This window comes from Mugil cephalus, chromosome 3 (genome assembly GCF_022458985.1).
Source record: "Mugil cephalus isolate CIBA_MC_2020 chromosome 3, CIBA_Mcephalus_1.1, whole genome shotgun sequence".
NCBI classification, from domain to species: domain Eukaryota; kingdom Metazoa; phylum Chordata; class Actinopteri; order Mugiliformes; family Mugilidae; genus Mugil; species Mugil cephalus.
In genome coordinates, this window is record NC_061772.1 from 25,964,593 (window position 1) to 25,984,039 (window position 19,447).

The 19,447-nt window shown below is 41.8% G+C and overlaps 1 protein-coding gene across 5 annotated transcripts in view; it reads right to left on the reverse strand.

Moving 5' to 3' along the window:
* Positions 1-2,331: 2,331 nt before the first annotated feature.
* rasa3 (RAS p21 protein activator 3) overlaps positions 2,332-19,447 on the reverse strand; it is a 50,123-nt gene continuing 33,007 nt past the window's right edge. The window contains exons 8-26 of one of the 5 annotated variants that reach the window (XR_007112428.1): positions 18,598-18,671; positions 18,401-18,505; positions 17,381-17,537; positions 17,142-17,290; positions 16,782-16,896; positions 16,611-16,685; positions 16,384-16,507; positions 14,257-14,363; positions 13,376-13,453; positions 13,130-13,207; positions 12,967-13,040; positions 10,879-10,938; positions 8,490-8,596; positions 7,629-7,711; positions 7,284-7,492; positions 7,058-7,161; positions 6,772-6,955; positions 4,984-6,303; positions 2,332-4,929 (exon numbers count right to left, since the gene is read on the reverse strand). Coding sequence is in view for 2 of the 5 variants with exons in the window: in XM_047580338.1 (XP_047436294.1) it covers positions 6,228-6,303; positions 6,772-6,955; positions 7,058-7,161; positions 7,284-7,492; positions 7,629-7,711; positions 8,490-8,596; positions 10,879-10,938; positions 12,967-13,040; positions 13,130-13,207; positions 13,376-13,453; positions 14,257-14,363; positions 16,384-16,507; positions 16,611-16,685; positions 16,782-16,896; positions 17,142-17,290; positions 17,381-17,537; positions 18,401-18,505; positions 18,598-18,671 (1,959 nt within the window). In the remaining 3 variants the exon portion in view is untranslated. Of the gene's footprint in view, positions 6,304-6,771; positions 6,956-7,057; positions 7,162-7,283; positions 7,493-7,628; positions 7,712-8,489; positions 8,597-10,878; positions 10,939-12,966; positions 13,041-13,129; positions 13,208-13,375; positions 13,454-14,256; positions 14,364-16,383; positions 16,508-16,610; positions 16,686-16,781; positions 16,897-17,141; positions 17,291-17,380; positions 17,538-18,400; positions 18,506-18,597; positions 18,672-19,447 lie in introns of all 5 variants that reach the window. The other 4 variants (XR_007112427.1, XR_007112429.1, XM_047580338.1 and 1 more) reach the window with 4 other exon arrangements.

Sequence of the window (19,447 nt, forward strand, 5' to 3'; positions counted from 1 at the left end):
TACCTTTTTTAGTTTGGCTTTTAATTGAATCTACTCATTTACTCATTTCCTGTTTCATTTTTTTTTAATCTCTTTTACTGTTTCAGTAGTTAGCAATTTTATAATGTTTTTTTTTCATAACCTTATTTTTATTATTTTTTACGATATTTATTCATTTATCTATTTTTTTTTACTCTTAGGTCTATATACTATATAGCCTTGTCTAGTTAAGTTATTTATTAAATATTTATCTTTTGCACTGACGGGAGAGCTGTACCTCACTTTCGTTGTGCAATGTATATTGTTATATGCTACCGTGCAATGACAATAAAGACTCTAATCTCTAATCTAATACTACTTTTAGGGTTTTTAGGATGTAATTTTTATCCAGCCTCACCTACGTACAATAGCGTTTCCACAGTTCATGCTCCTGTTCTAATGAATATTGTTTTATTTGTTCTACATAATGATTTTTTGAAAGTCGCGTATCTGTTTGTGCATGCGTGTTTGTGTGTCTGTGTTGGAGGAGGGTGGTTGGAGGGGATTGCGGGGCAGAGGTGGGATTATTGTATACAGCACTTTGTGCTATTTTTTGTATGAAAAGTGCTTTACAAATAAAGTGATTGAATGACTGATTGATTGATTGTTTACATTTCGTAAAACACCCTTTAAACCTTTTCAAGTGTAACTTGTAACACGTTGCTGTCTTTTGTTTAGTTCTTGGTCTCAGTGTTGTGTTCTGTCCACTTCTCTGACTTAAACAGTGGACAAATTAATGATGGCAGTTATTTTCATAGAAAATTTGCAGTTTTCTAAATAATTTTTCCACTTTGCAAATTCATGCTGCGGGCCAGATTAGACCCTCTGGTGGTTCACATGTTTGACACCTGTGACTTAGACTTTAATGATCCACAAGGGAAGTTGCTTGGTCACAGAAGTTTGTTATACAACTGGATAGAGTTTGGTATAAAAGAAGTTCTGTGTCGTTCACTACATGAGTGAAGCTGAATCAGTCCACCGGAGGATGAGCTCTTCTGCCCCTCTAATGTTTGATGTTGTCGGTGTGATGGATTGTCCATAATGGAGGGAAGTTTGTCCAGAGTCCTCATGTTCCTCACTGAGACAAACAACTCAAACTCCCTACCAATCACATGTCCAGCCTTCGGATCAATTTGTTGAGCTTACTGATGTCTTTTGCTGATACTACTCCCCCAACAAACCACATAGCAAACCACAACTTCCTCATAAAGTCTACCCCGACCCTTCTTGTCCAAAGCATCACAGTTGTCCCTCCAGTCCAGTCTGTTGTTCATGTAGGTACTTGTAGTGGTCCCCTACTTCCACCTCCGGGTCCTGGATGATGATGGGCTCTGTTGGTGTCCCCTTCCTCCTTAAGTCATTGACCAGCTCCTTGGTCTTGTCCACATTCAGGAGTAGGTGGTTTGCCCGGGACAACACCACACAGTCTGTGACCAGTGTCCTATACGCCACCTCCTGGCCATCTCTGATACACTCAATCATTGCAGAGTCATCAGAGAACGTCTGCAGGTGGCAGCACCCAGAGCTGTACCAGAAATCAGAGACATAAAGTGAACTTACTTAGAATTATGAGTCTTTAATGTTTTAACATTATGTAAGTTTGATTTATAGTGTATTTCATTTATTAAAATACATACACACTCTTCTAACTTATGTCTTGGAAGTTTCCAAGGCTGCTAACAATCATTAGTTAAATTAAAGCTACTTGAACGAATCTAAACGTGGCGTTAAAAAGTAAATAATGAGAAACCAAGTGCAAAGCATGTGACTAGGTGTAAGAATAAAGTCTGAATTATGAGGAAAGTCTGACTGTTGCTAGGTAACAAAATTGGCCACTACCCGTTTCCCTGCCTACCGTTATTAGTTTTTAAATGTTTTCAATTTCTCACATTTCAAAGTTATAGAACTGGACAATTATACTTTATATAAATACGCAGATACTCCTTTGACTATGCTGGCTGAAAACTGCATCAACTGCAAAATTACAAGTAGATTTCTTAAGTCTCGGAGGTTGGAGGTTTGGGTTTAGGTCTAAAATAAAGGGTCATGGTTATTTATTAAAATAAACAATTAAGGAAAATCAGAACAAACCCCAAAGCAAATTGATCCATCAATCCACTAGACTGATGCGAAAGTCTGACTGTTGCTAGGCAACAAAATTGGCCGTCCAAGGATGACAACACCCACTAATGTCATGTCATGAGCCCAACAAACCCACTACAGCTTCACACACGAGTAGATAACGCCTTCCCAAGTCTATCGCCTGACAAATCTGATTGTGAGCGTGAATACAAAAATGACACAGACACAACATTTGCATTAATATTGGTTTCATTTAGTTATTCAGGGGAAAAAAAACACACACATCACATGTTCCAATTCCATTCATTCAACTGTACACGGAACAGGTTAAACAGGCTTATTTTAATACTTTTAAAATATTTGTACAAAATACACTGTTCTCCCTTTATAATATGTGTTTATCCGAAGAGGCATTTTACTGCAGAAGGTCAGCAGGTGTGCATTGTTAACTTGTGACCGTTTGACAGGCTAACCGAGGGCTCGTTAATATTATTGCATGCTGAAACACCGTTATTGCAAAACTCATTTGTTTGCTTCTTTTTTTCTTTTGTAACTTGCCAATCCTTGCATCGAGTCAGCTGATATTTCTGGGAGGGTTTCGCCGACAATGATAATCATAATAAATATAAACCTGAGGAGAGTTAGTAATTGGTTAAAGCAACGCTGCTCTCTTTCTTCAATGTTGTATCTGTACATAAAATAATCGTGGACAATATATTGGCAAAGGTTTCTCAAAAAAGGAGCAGCGGTTCTATACAAGAGGAAAGAGGGGATACACAATGAGGCCAGAGTAGAGTAACAGTGTCTTTAGTATAATTACAGGCAGTGATTATTTTTAATAAGTGACACTCTGCCTTTTTTGACCTGTAACACTGGGTAAAATCGATTGGCAATACAACCCGTCATGTCAGAAACACACACAAACGCACACACATACACACACACATCAGTCACTCAGCTCAGATGCACAGCGAGATTTCTGTATGACAAGACACAGATAGAAAACAGAGTCAAACTGCTGCAAACCTTCGTCGCAGTTCAACATATTTGACAAAAAAAAAAAAAAAAAAGTCACTGGAATAATTGCTCATCTGTTTTTAAAACAGTATAGGTTTTAATATGTATGTATATATATATATATGTATATTTTTAAAAAAACATATCTAAACAATTATTATTTTTTGTTTTTGTTTTCAAAAAGTGAATTTTAGAAAAGTAATGACTGGCACTGTTTGGGATTCTGTGATCACGGGATCTCCCGCGACGCTACATAGACAAGAACTTATTTATTTATTTTTTTTTTTTGGAAAATACGATATATGTCTGTGGCTCGTTGAAGCTACCGTCACAGTGGCTACAACTACACTTCACATGCATGCACCGGTTGGGAAATTTGAACGTCAGCGAGGATGGCCGTCTTTGGAAAGGGGGGCGCGACACTGAACCTGGTTAACGACAACGAATCCTGTACCTTCCACAACCAGCTCCTCACAGGGAACAAAATAGACTTTAAAACTGGAGGGGGCAGCGTTTCTCGAAATTTCAAAAAAAAAAAGAGTCAGACGTTGATGGGCAGCCAACAGGGCAATCAGTGTCCATTTCAGACGAGCACATGAAGCTTAAAAACATTCCCTGTCATGGTTGAAGGGTAGGTAGTTTGGCATTTCTACTTTCACAGAGTGTATCTGAGTGTATGCTGAGCAGTGATCATAGCCTTGGTGATATTTATTGCCATGTCAACCACAGTTAAATTAACTCCAGAGCAACACAGGCCTAGGGGTTCTACATGCAAGCTCAGCAAGCCGGCTGTGTGGTAACAACATCTGTGCGCCCTTAATGAAATCCATCCACCTATTTTAAACATGCCTCATGTTTCAATGCGTTAACCTTAAAGGGATACGCCACCTCTATGTGAAATTTAGTGACTCGCCATATTCCCCAGAGTTGGATAATTTCTCCAGAGTCATAATCCGGCATCCCGCCTGTTAACATTAGCTTAGCATTGGTGCTGTAATGTTGTGTCGCTAAGTAGCCAGTGGTTCGCAAAAGTGATAAATAAACTCAAGAATTTTCCTAATTACTTTTTGTAATGTTGATGCAATTAATATGAAGGGATTACCTAGGGCAGATATAGATTTGGGACTATATCTTGGGACGCAGCACCTGAAAACCCTCAACTTGGGGCTATATCTTGGGACATAGAACCTTAAAACCCCCTACTTGGGACTATATCTTGAGATGCAGCACCTGAAAACCCCCTACTTGGGACTACATCTTGGGACACAGCACCTGAAAACCCTCAACTTGGGACTATATCTTGGGACGTTGCATCTGAAAACCCCCTACTTGGGAATATATCGGGACACAGCACCTGAAAACCCTCAACTTGGGACTATATCTTGGGACGTTGCATCTGAAAACCCCCTACTTGGGACTACATCTTGGGACGCAGCACCTGAAAACCCTCAACTTGGGGCTATATCTTGGGACATAGAACCTTAAAACCCCCTACTTGGGACTACATCTTGGGACGTAGCATCTGAAAACCCCCTACTTGGGACTACATCTTGGGACGCAGCACCTGAAAACCCCCTACTTGGGAATATATCGGGACGTTGCATCTGAAAACCCCCTACTTGGGAATATATCTTGGGATGCAGCACCTTAAAACCCCCAACTTCCGGTGTGGTTGGTTTTCAGGTGCTGTGAGTGTCTTTGAGCGGTGCTCAGACTTTTGCGAACGCCTTGCTAATTGGCAACTCTACATTACAGCGCCTATGCTAAGCTAAAGCTAACAACTTTAGCTTAGCATTTAGATAAGGACAATACCTGAACTGGTTTAAAAATGCCTTTTCTCACTGAAAATTTAGATGAGGTAAATACCTGAACTGATTTAAAAATGCCTTTTCTCACTGAAAGTGAGTGGGTGAGTGACTAAATTTCACAAAAGTGAGGCGTATCCCTTACACGACTTCAGTAATGCAAATAATTAATCTTTCGATTTCTGACCAATTTTCAATTTTGCATTTCGTGAGGGTAGATGTTACGGCAGAGTTGACATGCTGAATGTAAATAGAAGGCGCAAATGCACCAAAAAGATGAAAATCAAGTTGGAATCCACTAAATCTGACGTTTAACTTCAAATAGCACAAATAGCATAGTCGCACAGGGATTTACCAGTCCCAGCAGAACAAGTGAAACGTGGAAGCCTGAACTGTAGCACACCACTGATAGGGATTCAAAAAAACGTAAATTTGTGCGCGGAGTGATTTTTGATGGCTAACGTCAAGCTTCTCTGGGCTGTGTTTGGTCCCCGACGATCCCTTATTGTGTCCCCTCGACCTTCACAGCCTTCCTGAGGAGGATGGGGGGCGAAGCTTTAAAAAAAAACAAAAACAAAAAAAAAACTACTAGAAGAAGAAACAAACGGTGCAACACGGGGAAAAAAATTAAAGTCCGTCCTTCCTTCTAGACTTTGGTCTGTCAGACGTGAAATACAACGGAACGTTTTCAACAACAACCGTTAAAACAACCAAATATAAATCAAACCGATAAAAGAAGCTTGTTCATCCGCAGATTTGGAGGCGATTAAAGTGCGTGTTGGTCACTGTCAAAACTGTCCAGTGAAAAGAGTTTGTCCTCTCGTCACGTCGCAGAAAGAAAGGAGACCCAAACAGATCCGTGGTGGTCTGATCAACTCTTCATTCATATCCCTCCTTTCCTCTTCAACTGATCCTCTGAGGTCTGTTTTTCCGAATTTGGAGCGATGTCCATCTTCACAGCTTTCTTTTTTTTTTTTTTTTAAATCTAGGCAAAGAGTCTTAAACTGTCATTTTCCTAAAACTGAACAAACCAGTTAAGATTTTTTATTATTATTATTATTATTTTTTTTTTTTTAGCAAATCAGCTTCTTTGCGTCCAGAAATGTCTTTTTAAAAAGTGATTTCACTTCATCGGAAATAAGGACTCTGCTGATGTGTTTGTTTTTAAGGAAAAAAAACAAAGATTTAAAACTCGATGCTAGACACGGAGATTCGTTCAGATGGATTTTTTCTCCTCCGTGAAAGAAAACGATGCTGTGTCCGGGGGCCTCACAGAGACAGAGACAGTATGCGGGGATGCCGCGGCTAGATGGAGTAGGTGGAGCTCTCGGACTGCTGGTGGATGTAGCACTGGAAAGTCTTGTCTCCGATCGGATGCTCCCTGTGGAAAGAAAGATGGAGTCTTGGTGAGTGGGGAGCAGAAGCCATAACAACTAAAATCTGAAAACAGGTGTATTTAAATGCATTTATTATTAACAGGTGTCGGTGGCGCCACCTGCTGGCACAAAAAATAATGCTGAAACACAGTAAATATACTTCAATCCAGCCATAACATTATGACCACCTTCCTAATATTGTGTAGGTTTCCCTTGTGGCTCCTTGTGGCCTTTGGATCCTATGGTTTGAGGGGAGGGGTCTCTATAGTGGATCCAAGGAGTGTCATTCCTATGGGGTTGGTGTCCCTGGTCTGGTCTAGGTGGACGCTACATGTCTAGGTAACATCGCTTTACAAGAAACGTTCCCAGCAGGTCATTGCATCGTAACAAGCTGCTGCTGTCAGTGGTTTTAAAGTTGTGGCTGATCGGTGTACAACATAACTTGAAGTGCACAACAACAAAACGACACATACTGGCTGCCTATCTTCGTCTTCTTGAACTTGTCCCGTTTGTACTTGGTGTGCTGCTGCTCCAGCGTCTGCACGGCCGACACGATCATCTTCAGGGTCTTGTACGTCTCCTGCGGGTCATCGATGACAAAGCTGGAGTACTCCTCCTGTTCAGGGCCGTCGTACACGGACTTGCTGCCGCAGGCCTCTGCGGTGGAGGACAAACGGGAGGGCGTTAAGCAGATTAAAAAAAGGAACTATGTGAAACTAAAACACGCAGGAACGCAAAAGGGTGAAAGTGTTTCCCGACCTTGCATCTTGATCAGTTTGGTCATGTATGTGCTGAACAGGGAATAAATCCTCTCGGTCTCTCTGTCTCCATCTACGTCCAGCTGGATGTTTGCTGGTAGACCACTGGAAAAAAAAATAAAAAATAAAAATAAAAATAGATGCACGCAGGAAATGAGAGAGCGGAAACAGAGGAACAAAAGGAATTCTGATGAGGGATGGGGGTTTTTAACGGCTCTTTAACGTACCCAGTGCAGGGCGTGCACCCGGGGGCCGCGTCCGCCGAGAGCTTGCAGCAGAGCCAGTGGCCGTTGAGGTAGGCGGAAGGATGGTAGGTGCTCAGGCGTTTGCGGTTGCATTGGCTGACTTTGGTCAGGATGTCGATCCAGTCGCGCGCCTCCACACAGTTGTTGGCCTGGATGTAGAGCGCCCGCTCTGGCTGGATAACCTGGAACATCTGGAGGAGGGAGAGAGTGGACAGTGATGTGTGAGTGGGGAGGGGGGGGGGGACTCGGAAACACTCTCAAGGGGGATTTGGGCCAAATCCTCGAAGCTCAAAATATCCCGAGCTCCAAGCTGCGTGGAGTCCTTACATTTTTCATCTTGAAAGACTCCTCCTCCAGCCTCTCCACTGCCAGAATGTTCTCTATGGGAATGCTGCAAAGAGCTCCCTCGCCTGGAGGAAACGGGAAACACACCAGTCACAAACAAAGTATCTGATATGTTTAATAGGTGAAATGGTAAAATATGTTCTTAATGCATGTTTTAGAATTAAATAATACCCATAATATACACTGAGTCTTGTTTTATTGGTGTTTTGGCAACTTCTACATTAAAAAGTATAAAGAATATGAGCTCCTCTTAGATAATAATAATAAAAAAATGATTCAGTTACACATTGTTGTAATTTCTTACAGGATTTCTGTGTGTTTAATTACAATGACAGAGACAATGTGTAAGTCAGATATCAAATTGAGTTCCTGGAAATGTATTGAAATGCTACGTGTCTATGTTTTGGAACTACACTGCAGTTTAAACTTCACACAAAGAAAAGAAAACTATATTCAGAGCTTCATTTATATTCCAAGCTCTTTCTGCAGTTCGTTGTTCACTATGATCTGAAATCTAATCTACTCACTTTATTTATTTATTTTTTGCAAGTGTGTGCACATTTGTGCCCTGCATCGTAAAAAAAAAAAAAAATTCTTGAGTGCAAACGCACAACAAAACCTGTTACAAATTGTGCGCACGTGAGGAATTTAGGAAAAACGGCTGATGTTCACGTTTCGCCCCCGAGCTTGTTTGAACGCAAACTTCAACTTAATCTCCGACACATGTGCCGGGATGATGAGTGTGCGGCCTAAACGTGCACTCAGCAGATTCCCACCTTCCCACCTTCCAGCGCGCACATGACGACACACAAACAGACGACGGAAACGAGCGCTCGCCCTCACCTTTGGTTCTGTGGTAGGTGAACTCGTGGTTCGTGAGGCGAAACCATCTCTTCTTGAAGTTCTTGATGCCGAACCGGTTTCTCCCTTGTGCTCTTTTTATCATGAATCTGAGGAGAAGTGGGGAGAACGAAGATGGATGAAAACTCTCATGCTTAAATATACCACAGTTCTCTGAGTGCACCTCTTAATGTATAAGACTATACATTAGATGCTTAATATAAAACTATTGCTAAGCTTCTTTATGCTTCTGTGCACATGCTACTTGCAGTTATTTGGGCTAAATGTTGCTGTGCATGTTAAAATAAAATCGTAGCTGGAGCGGCCGATCGGAGGTACCGGTGTTTTTTGCGTATTTGTACCTCGTTTCCTATAGATCGCGTGTGAACTGTCGCTGAACTGACGCAGGACCAGTCCAGACAGCTGTTGGCTTCTGTTTATTTCAGTGCATTGCGAAAATCAGCTTGCAGAGACTTGAAACTTGAGCAGCCGTCACACTGTCTGATTCATGCTCATATTTATATCCACACACAGGGAGAGTGTGTGTGTGTGTGTGTGTGTTAAAGGGAACAAGAATCCTTTATCTAATTAGTTGTTCAACACAGAGGACATATGACACTGTTTCAGTCCCAGTATTAATCATTCTTTGCCACTTTTTGCTTCCTTTTGATAAAAATCCTCAGTTTGATTGTCTCACTGTCTCTTACTGCAGCGCTTTGTTTTGCAGTTTGCAGCTTCTCCACCAACAAATAGGTGAAGTCAACTACAATGTCCTCTAGGAAGCTTCTGATCTCTGCAAGCTAATCGAAATAAATGGAACCGACGGTTGTCTGCAACTGTAACTCAATCCATAAACGTCTGACAGTGCAGGTTAAATTAAAGGTTTGTCTTATTTTAAGGTATTAATATGTGTCTTGACTGATCTCCTTGCAAGTGGGTCCGTGCATGTTCTGGTCAGTGTAATTTTCCGTTCAGAAAAGGACGTTAAAAAACAAAAGATTAGCGATTTTAATATTCAAAAATGAAAATTTCAGGGTCGAGAATGGATAAACAAAACTTAAAAAAAAAAACGCTCACTTTTAAATTTCTGTTTCTAAAAACAAAAAATAAAAATGTGAATAAAAGAAAATTAAAGTTTTATTTATCCCTTCTGGATCCTGATAAAGAAAAATGCCTTGATTGTCAAACTTGACCTTTGAAATTTAAAATGAAAAGCAAATAACTGCTCATTTTTACTTTTTTTTTTACATCCTTTTCTGGACGGAAAATTCAACGACCAAAACATTCACAGACCCTAGTGGCCACGTCCCACCGACTCAGCTGACGTCCTCTAAAGCAGCTCGTCCTTGTAGCTTTTAACTTTATAAACAATAAATAAACCTAAACTAGTCGCATATCGATATGTTGGGACATGTGCAAAAATAGCCATGTTTAGCTATTTACTTCCTCATTATTTTACCGTTATTACCCAAGATATTTGTTTGACTGCAACAAACGGATCAGTTCACTACCATAAGAGATAAATTCACTAATAAAACAGCTCATATCCCCTAAAGTTATCCTGAAATTGTCGACAGCAGGATATTATTTTGTACTTGTAGCGTTGTTACACTAGACGTGAGCTCAGATACCGTCGTGTTGTTTGATACAATAAAGGTGAACACTTGCAATCGGATCACTCAGGACACATGTTAGTACCAGGTTGTATTTGTTGTTGAAACATGACAAAAAAAAAAAAAAAACAACAACAAAAAAAAGCCCCACCAGTATTGTCATTTAAGACAGAGTAAACAGCAGGATGTCTTTGCTTGTTTAAACTTTAAAGGCCAAAGGATACATGGAATATGAAGCGTATACAAACACTGGACGCTACTACTGTCCTACTGATGCCTGATGCCTTTGGAGCTGTGCTGGACAGACTCTAATGTGTGCAGCTTTAGTGCGACCTACACACACACAAAAAAAAAGGGTGTAAAGGGTCAGGATGTGGGCAGATATGAAATCCCAGAAATGTTTGTACAGTAAACCAACCCCCTGCTGTCACTGTCACACCAAGCATGTCTGGCATGGCGAGGAACGAGAAGGGGGGGGGCACGAGCTCTGGTGACGCCTCCCGTGTAAGCAGCTTGACGGTTGACACTTTACTTTACACTGTCCCTGAACGCATCGAATGCGGCGTCGAGGAAGTTTAACGGCACCTCGACGGATATAAAACACAGACCAGATATAAAGTAAAGTGCAGCAGCATCTACAGCAGCGGTGTGTGATGTCGGTGGGAGAGAAGAGTAGCCGGCCTGGTTTTTTTGGGGGGTGGGGGGGGGGTGTCACAGTGCACACAAGAGGAGTAGGGGAGGGTCACAAGGGCAATGTTTTTATATAGACAAGCTCTTACCTGCCCTTCGTGCCTTTTGACCCCTTCCCATCAACCCTCTTTATAGTGAGTTTTACACTCCTACGCCCCCGGTAGCAGAAACAAGAAAGGGTGGGGATTGGTGATGAGAGAGGGCGGCTGGCACGACTACCGTCAACAGGAAACTGTCTTCTCCTCTTTAACAGCCTCATTAGAAAAAAATTAATGCCACTTCCTGCTCCGCTTTCCCGCCTAATATGCATCGTTACCGTGGATTTCCACTTTGGAAATAAGACCATGAAGGGGTCACAAGTGTAATTTCGCTGTAACTCAAAGGGACCGGACACACCAAACCCGAGATTAAACAAAAAAAATTAAAAAAAGCTGCCTCGCGTCGCCTGTTTCTGGACCGGAGAGTTAAACCGCACCAAGGCTACAGCCGCTAAAAGAAACCAGGAAGTTGGAGCTGTGAAAATATTGTTGCATTTGAATGTTCAGATTAAAGGAAGATGAAAAAAAAAGCAGCAGACAGCGCGTGACCGCTTGACTCCATCGTTTTGTTTAGTTTTGTTTTTTTCTCTCGTGCTCTGGTTCTAACCCGAACAGACAATCTGTGTGATCTCCCTCACCGACACGCTCTGTTTTCTTTCTTAATTCATCGCGCTGAATCACCTGAAGTCGCCTGAATCGCCCGGTCAGACTAGAGCCGACTAGTGCGGGACACACGGCGTCACGGCGAGCTGCTTATCGACGGGCTGACGGCGGTCGGATCGGTGTGTCACGGCCCTCGGAGGACAAGATTAACAGCGCCTCTGACATTTTTCAACAAAAAAATATAAAAGCATTAACGGACTAGCATCTTTAAAACTGAGACAATTTAGCTAAAAAGTTTTATTACTGTTGGACTTTGTATTTTACTTCCTCATTCTTATTCTTATTTTATTTTATTCTTATGTCTTGTTCATATATTTCTCTTTTTTATCTCAAAATAATTTCCCTGCAGGGATCAATAAAGATCTTGAATCTTGAATCACTACTTTTACAGTTTACACCGATCAGACATAACATTATGACCACCTTCCTAATATTGTGTACGTCTCCCTTGTGCCTCCAAAACAGTCGTGACTCATCAGAGAATGGACATGGACCTTCTGATTTTGTCCTGTGGTGTCTGGCTACATAATGTTGTTAGTGGGGGGCCTTTGGGTGCTAAGGGTTGAGAGGAGGAGCCTCTACAGTGGATCATCCCACAGACACTTGATCAGTTTGGGATCTAGTGAATTTGGAGGCCAGGTCAACATCTTGTGCTGTTCTTTGAGTTGTTCCTAAACTGTTTTTGTGTGTTTGCGTCCTGCTGGTGACGTCTGCTGCCATTGAGGGGTGTCATTGCTATGTGGTGGGGGGGGTCTTGTCTGGTCTAGGTGGGTGCTACACGTCTAAGTAACATCCACATTAATACCAGGTCCAAAAGTTTCCCAGCAGAACAATAAACTGTCACAGGATGATCAATGTTATTCACGTCTCTCCTCTCAGTGGTCATAATGTTGTGGCTGATCGGTGTAATATTATTAATTTAATTTGTACAAATGCTTTTATACGTCCTCTAAAACGATACTCAACTGTCAGCGACCGCTCATTTGGTCTCTATGTGTTTCATGATATCTCATTGTTTTTCCGTAGACCAAATGCAAACCGAGCCTCTCTGCTATAAATTTCACAAAATAATCTGCATTAGTGTTCATGTAGTAATTCGCTCGGTGCCAACAGTTTGTCAGCACGTCAGTAGCTCACTTCTCCCGAGTGGGGAGACATCGTCTGCGTCATGAAAGTTCGGAGGACGCTCGCAATAACCGTTTTAAACAGTATCACGTGAACGCAGCATAAGCTAACCAGATGTACGCGTGGCTTCACATTTATCATTCACATGTGAGCGCTACCAGGCGGCTCGTGTTTAACTTTGTGCTTGTTTTCCTGTCTAAAGGTAGAAGACGAAGCGGAGACAGCTTTAATAAACTGTAACTGAAGCTATTTGATTAGCAGTTAGAATAGACTGTGACTGAATGTAGGAAATTCCAGGAGTTGTTCATCTATTTTTTCTATAAATGTCACAACAAGACAGTAGCGTCTTACCCCTCTTTGAGCATGATCGGCGTTTCAATACTCTTCTGATCCCATTTCCCAGAGGTGGAGATCAGGTCCAGGAACTGCAGAGGCCAACAACAGACGAATATTTGATTGTTTCTCTACAAACATGGCAAAGAGAGCGGCCGCATGTGGGCGAAAACAAACTCACATTCTTCACAGCGTCCGCATACTTCTGCTCATTGAAGTAGTCGTAAAACGCAGCCATGTAAGACTCTTTGAAATTGGCCTTGAAAGGAAAAGTATGTAAAGAAAGATTGAGGGGGGGGAGAAAAAAAAGAGGTCAGCAAGTCGTGTTTGTTTATGACTAAAATTAAAATCAGGTCAAGGTTAGTTGCAGGGAATGAAAATAGAAAAAATAAATAAATAAATAAATAAATGACTTGAGAGGACTCACAGATTTAGACTTGGCAAGACTTCCCAGGGTCTGGATCGTCTTGGAGATGAGGGTGAGGGTTCGTGAGGTGGCGGGATCCTAAAGACACAGGAAGTGAGTAAAGACTTAACAGTTTTGTTTTTTTCAGCCTTCAGAGGGAAAAGTGACTTAAAAAAAAAAAAAGAAGATGCAATTAAAAAACACTGTCACTGTCAGTCTCGCTTGGTTGTACTTTTAAGGGACAAAACCGAAAAAGAAAAACTTGAAGTTTTAACACATAACAGCTGCTGCCAGTCGTAGACAACTTTGGTTGGACATGATTAAAAGATTGTTCTGTTTGCAGTGCACATGTGATGCCAGGTAAGATTAATATCAGATATGTCATCATTTTTAGCCTGGATAACGTCAGGCTAAGGGGTTAAGGCTAAACTGTGTCTGAAATAACGTTAAGTTAATCGTTATTTGGAGGATTCTTGACACATGCTAATGTAACATGCTAATGCTAATGCTAAGCGCGAGCGGATGCAAAGGTAGTTGCTTGTTTCAGTGGGTGTCCAAGCAGAAGTAGCATCTGCTACTTTACTCTCCACATTGTTTCCACTATCTTTGTTGAAGAGGCTTCACTTGATAAAGACGGACCTGTCTTCGCCTCCTCTTTGTCCTCCTTTGGTTAAATCGTCCATCCAGTCAGTGAGAGTGTCGGGGTCGGTGAATATAGTCAGTCATGGTCTCGGGGAGCGATTGTATCAGTATATTCTATAAAATATAGGTTTCCCCTCGTCCATTCTTGCCAAAAGAGTCCGTTTAAATATGCTAATTGCCGCTTACAGGATACAGCGTTGGAGCTGTTTTGCCTCCAGCTAAGCCCCGCCCCTAAAAAAAGAAAACACGAATAAACTCACCGGATGATGCGGCCGTAGATGGAACAGGTTCGGGGAGAGGATGGCTGGGGCGAAGAAACGCAGGAAGATGAAGCTGCTCACCGCCGTGAATCGGACGTCTTGGTCGACTAGAGAGCAAGAAACGAGGACCCGTCACTAAACTTCAATCGCACATAATGTGACACACATGGAGCTATTGTTTTCTTGCAACATGCTGCAAGATGAGATAACATTGGTGCAACATGTACTGAGGAATATTATTTAGATTATCGTGCCAGATTAAGGAGCACGACATTCGAAACATGTTGAAACAGAGACAACACGTCAACACGGGATGCGCGCGGCAACAACTGGAAGTGATTTGATTTTGATTTGATATGGTCTTTATTTTTTCTCAAGTCCATCAACACATAAAAGCAAGTACAAGTTGCATCAGTTACCAACAACAACATAAAAAAATTCCATAAAGACAAAAAAAAATAATAATCTAGTTTGAGAAGCTAACCTTTTCTTGCTCTGCCCTCTTTATATCAGGTTATTACGTACAAAAACAAGACAAAAAACATTGTTTTGAACATTATAAACATTCAACATAATTACGTGTAAGAGTCTAAAATTCTCCAAATTCTTATTTACTAAGTAAAACCTATATTTGTCATGTTATTGCACATTTTAATTTCCATTAATACAGATAATGGGGTTTTTGAATTTGAGTTTCCCTCTTAAATCATATTTGTTGCCACTTTTTTCAAATAAATCTTTTTTGGTTGATTCTAAGCTTTAAATAAAATTATAGCAGTTTTAAAATGTACTAGGAAACTTCAGGGAGTGTGACTTCAACAACAGCTGATTTGTATGATGCTCCAGATATTATTTACTATCCTTAAGTGAGACTTTAATACCATTAATACCTGTTAACAGCAGTATGCTAGCTAATATTAGCCTCTGAGTACGTACTTGTAGATTCATTATTATTGAAGTTGAAGAGCGTCACCACTAAACCGGAAAATCCCTCAGCTTTCCAAGAAGTCTATTCTCAATTCCCCCCCATGTCCACCATCTAAATCCATTTTTATCTGTTTGTCAGTTTTATCTGTGCACATCTGTGACTGTGTGTGTGTGTGTGAATTTTGTCTTATTGCTCCCAGTGCAGTGACAATTAAAGATTCTGTTGGATGAAAAAGGAGCGATATGAGAGATTTTAAATCCTAAATATGAAACGAGTTTCACAATAAAGCCGGGGGGGACAGCCCTGATTATTCTCAGATCTGTAAACTCAGCCTGCCAGAAGCTATTACGAGCTCTGACTCTGTTGAGACTTTTAAGAAACCATCTTTATTCCTTGGGCTTAAATTGGCATTTGATCTGTTTTTTATTCTTTCATCTGATCACCCTGGGTGTTAATAGCTTTTGATTTCTTTATTTTGCATGTTTTATATGACATGCTGCATGCACTTTGCTTTGAAAGGTGCTATATAAATGAACTAAACCAAAACTCTCAGATAATCTAGACTGAATGTCTGTACAGAGATGAGTCTGGACCTGATTCCACCACCGATTTCCAGGAGGGAATGAAATCAAGGATTGAAACTCGTGAAGTCTGGACCCGAAATATGAAAATCTTTTATTTTCTACTTTGCATTTTGTTTAGCAACCTAAAAACAAACACTGATTTGGTAAATATGGCGTTAACTGGGCACTACTTCAAGTAATAAGAACGAGCTGTTACTCTGGATTAATTTTTGCCGAATAAATATGTTTTTTAGCTGCTTTTTATATTCCTTGTTAGTGTTTGTATATGTAAATACCAGATGTGTGTTTTCTAAAATAACTTGGCCAGATGCCTGCTATAAAACCTAGTGTACGTCTGTGACTGCAGTTCCCCGTCACGGCCAACCGGAGGCAGCGCAGCACAAGACACACACTCTATAGAGCGCGTATAAACCTTTAAGGAGTGTGTAGGAGGGTTAAGTGGTTTCAGGTTTGACACGCACAGCAGAACACACAAAAAAAAGCCTCGCCGTGATCCCGAGCGAAAAACAGAATAAAGCGTCCTTGGAACATCCTGTTCTGTCTTTTATTTTCCCGTTTGCCTATTATCACCTTTATTCCAAGCGCTTTTTTAAATTCATTCACGAGGCGAGTTACCTTGGAAACGAGTGGCGGCCGACTCTCGCAGAGAGAAGAAGATGTCGCACATGACGGTGGGACAGCGGACGCCGGAGGTCGTGATGACGTTGAAGATCCGGTCGACATAGTGACGAAGGTTTTCCTGGAGAGGAGGAGGAGGATGGAGGATGGAGGAGGAGGTCAGACAACAGTCAAACACAAACAAACAAGTAACACAGACTCTTCTTGCGTCTTCTTCTTCTTACCCTGTTTGTCTCCAGGTTCTCCGACTCTTTCAGCTTGACTGGGTCGATTTCACAAGGCTTGTGTTCTGCACAGATCTGGGACAGTTTTCAGAAACATTAAAATATCTGTTTATGAGATGCAGATATGGTGATTAACAGAAGAAGACGCGGGGGCTGTTGTAACGACCTTACCTCATCTATGATCGGTTTGAGCGTCACTTGCAGATAGTGCATGCCTGCCAGCTTCATGGTCTCATCGATGCACTTAGAAGTCAGCGAGTTTCCCCGAAAAATGGTGTTTGGATCTCTGCAAATGAGGAAGTGTGTTTTTGAAGTGCAAGTTTCATTTAAGAGCCAGAGTAAATTATATCACAGCGACTGTTAAATCACATAAAACCCAACGACCTTTTACAGTTATCTCAATAAAACTGGGATCCAAAAATAGAGTTCATTCCCAAAATCTTCCCCCCAAAAAAATAAGTCATTTAGTTTTTTTTTTTTAAGCCTTTGGTTGGTCGGGTTGGTTTCTGGTTCGAGGGATGAGTCACTCACTGTGTGCGGTTGACTTCAGCATGAGCGATGGAGCTGATGAAAGGCACTATTTTGCCATAATGAAGAAAGAGACGAACGAGTGGGATGGCGGCTTCCTGCTTCTCTCGACACACCTCCCCCAGAATGTGAGCCGTGGACGCCGACACGGGCTGAACGCAGGGGAGGCAAACGGTCAACGATACGGGGTCTAAATATAAATGCCCACAAGGAAAGAAGAAGAGGCGTCTGGCCCAACGTACCTCTACGTTAGCAGAGGACAACAGCAGGTCCCTGAGGGGGGTGTAGTGTTCGGAGGGGAAAACGTGGTCCTCGGTGTAAACGATGTTCAGACGCAGAGAGCCGAGCTCCTCCACCTTCACGGACTTCCCTCCGTTTTCCCTGGGCTGCAGAAAGTACCTAAAAGAATATATATAGAAGAACAAAATTTTTTTTTATTCACAAACGAGTAAGTTTAAAACCGATTTTTCTACATTTGGAATTTTTTTTTTCGCATCTTTTAGCTTAAGTGTTTTGATTCCTTTCTCTCATTAATTTAATTTCTTCTGATAAATCAAAAAAAATATATAAAAAAATAGCAAAGGACACAACAGAACAGCAGGTGGTGAAGATGTAGAATATTTAGCAGCTGGTGGAGACCAAAACAGAGGTAAAATAGAGAGACTATGAATTAGTCTGTGTCAACAAGAATCACTTTTCCGAACGCAGGCTATAGTCGTTCTGTGGTCTGTATACGTCTGTATAACCGTCTCATCAGAATTTCGATGAACTAAACGATTATTCCACTTTGAATTGAGCTTTACAGACCACACAGTTTTTATTCTCCTTCATATTTCCAATGCTTTTTTTTTTTTTTTCCTAGAAATATGTAATCCTATAAAAAAAAAAATACTAAAAAACAACAAGCTGTGCCAGGTAAGAGGCGATGACAAGAATGAAATAACTTACGCTCGGCTAATTTAAATGAAAAGCTTAAAGAGCGATGTGATGTGTCTCTCCCGTTGCCGTGGCAACCCCAATTAAAAAATAAATAAATAAATAAATCGATGGCTAATAATAACTGAACCGAAGCGGCCCAGCTGCAGCAAGAGGTTACGGTGCAGAGCTCGCTCCGTGGAAAAAGACATAAAACAGACCTGAAGTGATGACTGGGTTCGAAAAAGGGGGAAGAGGGGAGGACGGGGGACGACGGGGGAGGACGGGGGAGGACGGGGGAGGACGGGGGAGGACGGGGACGGGGACGGGGGTTCTGCTCCTCTCACCATGCGTCGTGGACTCCAGCCTGACCCAGTACCCGCAGGGGAACACGCACGCCTCCCAGGAACTCGTCCCCGAACTTCAAGTTGCTGGCGTTCCACAGATCCACTCTGAAGAGGAATCACACGGCGCCGTTAAAAGACGACAAAAGACGCAGTAAGAGAAGTTCATTCAAGTCCGATCGTGGCCACCACGGACTCACCTCAGGGCCAGTTTGTCCACGTCCTCTTCTTCGACATCGAACTGCCGCTTCGTGTAGCTCAGCGGCCGCGTCACCTAGAAACAGGGAGAGGAAACTTCAGGATTTGATGTCACGTGTGGAGAAACAGGAGCTTGAATCTGTCGACTACACGGATCAAAACTCTTTAGATTTAGGACATTAATCTGGTTCAGCTTTCAGTGCAACAGGAACAGGAATGGTTTGTTACAGGTGGTTTTGCATGTGGCTTGGGTTCAGTGTCATGACGTGCAACATGAGGCGAGACCTGGACCCTACAGAGGCTGCACAGATTACATCAGCTGGTCTGTATGTTCGGCTCCGTTCGGTAACTCTAGGAAAGCTGGACGGGGCCGTAGAAGGGTCCCTGGTCCAGATCTAGGAGATGATACTAACACTCTACCCAGGCTCTTGTCAGTGCAGATACTCAGCATTTCTGTTTCCCACACTGAGACCTGATGTGTTTTCAAAGTGTTCTTTTATATCTTTTGAGCATAATTGTCACATTATTTTGCTGAAAAACTGCAGATGTTTTGTTTCTAATCTTCACTATCTGGCAGATCTGGGTCTAAATCTGGATCACGGTACGTTCAGAGAAATAAGAAAATTCAATTTGAAGTAATAAAGACAAAAAAAAAAAAAAAAATGGAGGGGGGGATAATCACATGACAGGAAGATGATAGATGGCCATGTTTGCATGACGATCCCTGTGTATGAGGGCTGCTGCAGGGTATGCGCACAGTTGTGTTCATGTGGTGGCCAGGAACAAATAAGACCGTCTTGTCAGTTAGAAATCAATGGGCCAGATTGTTTGGTTTGTCTGAATCAATCATAC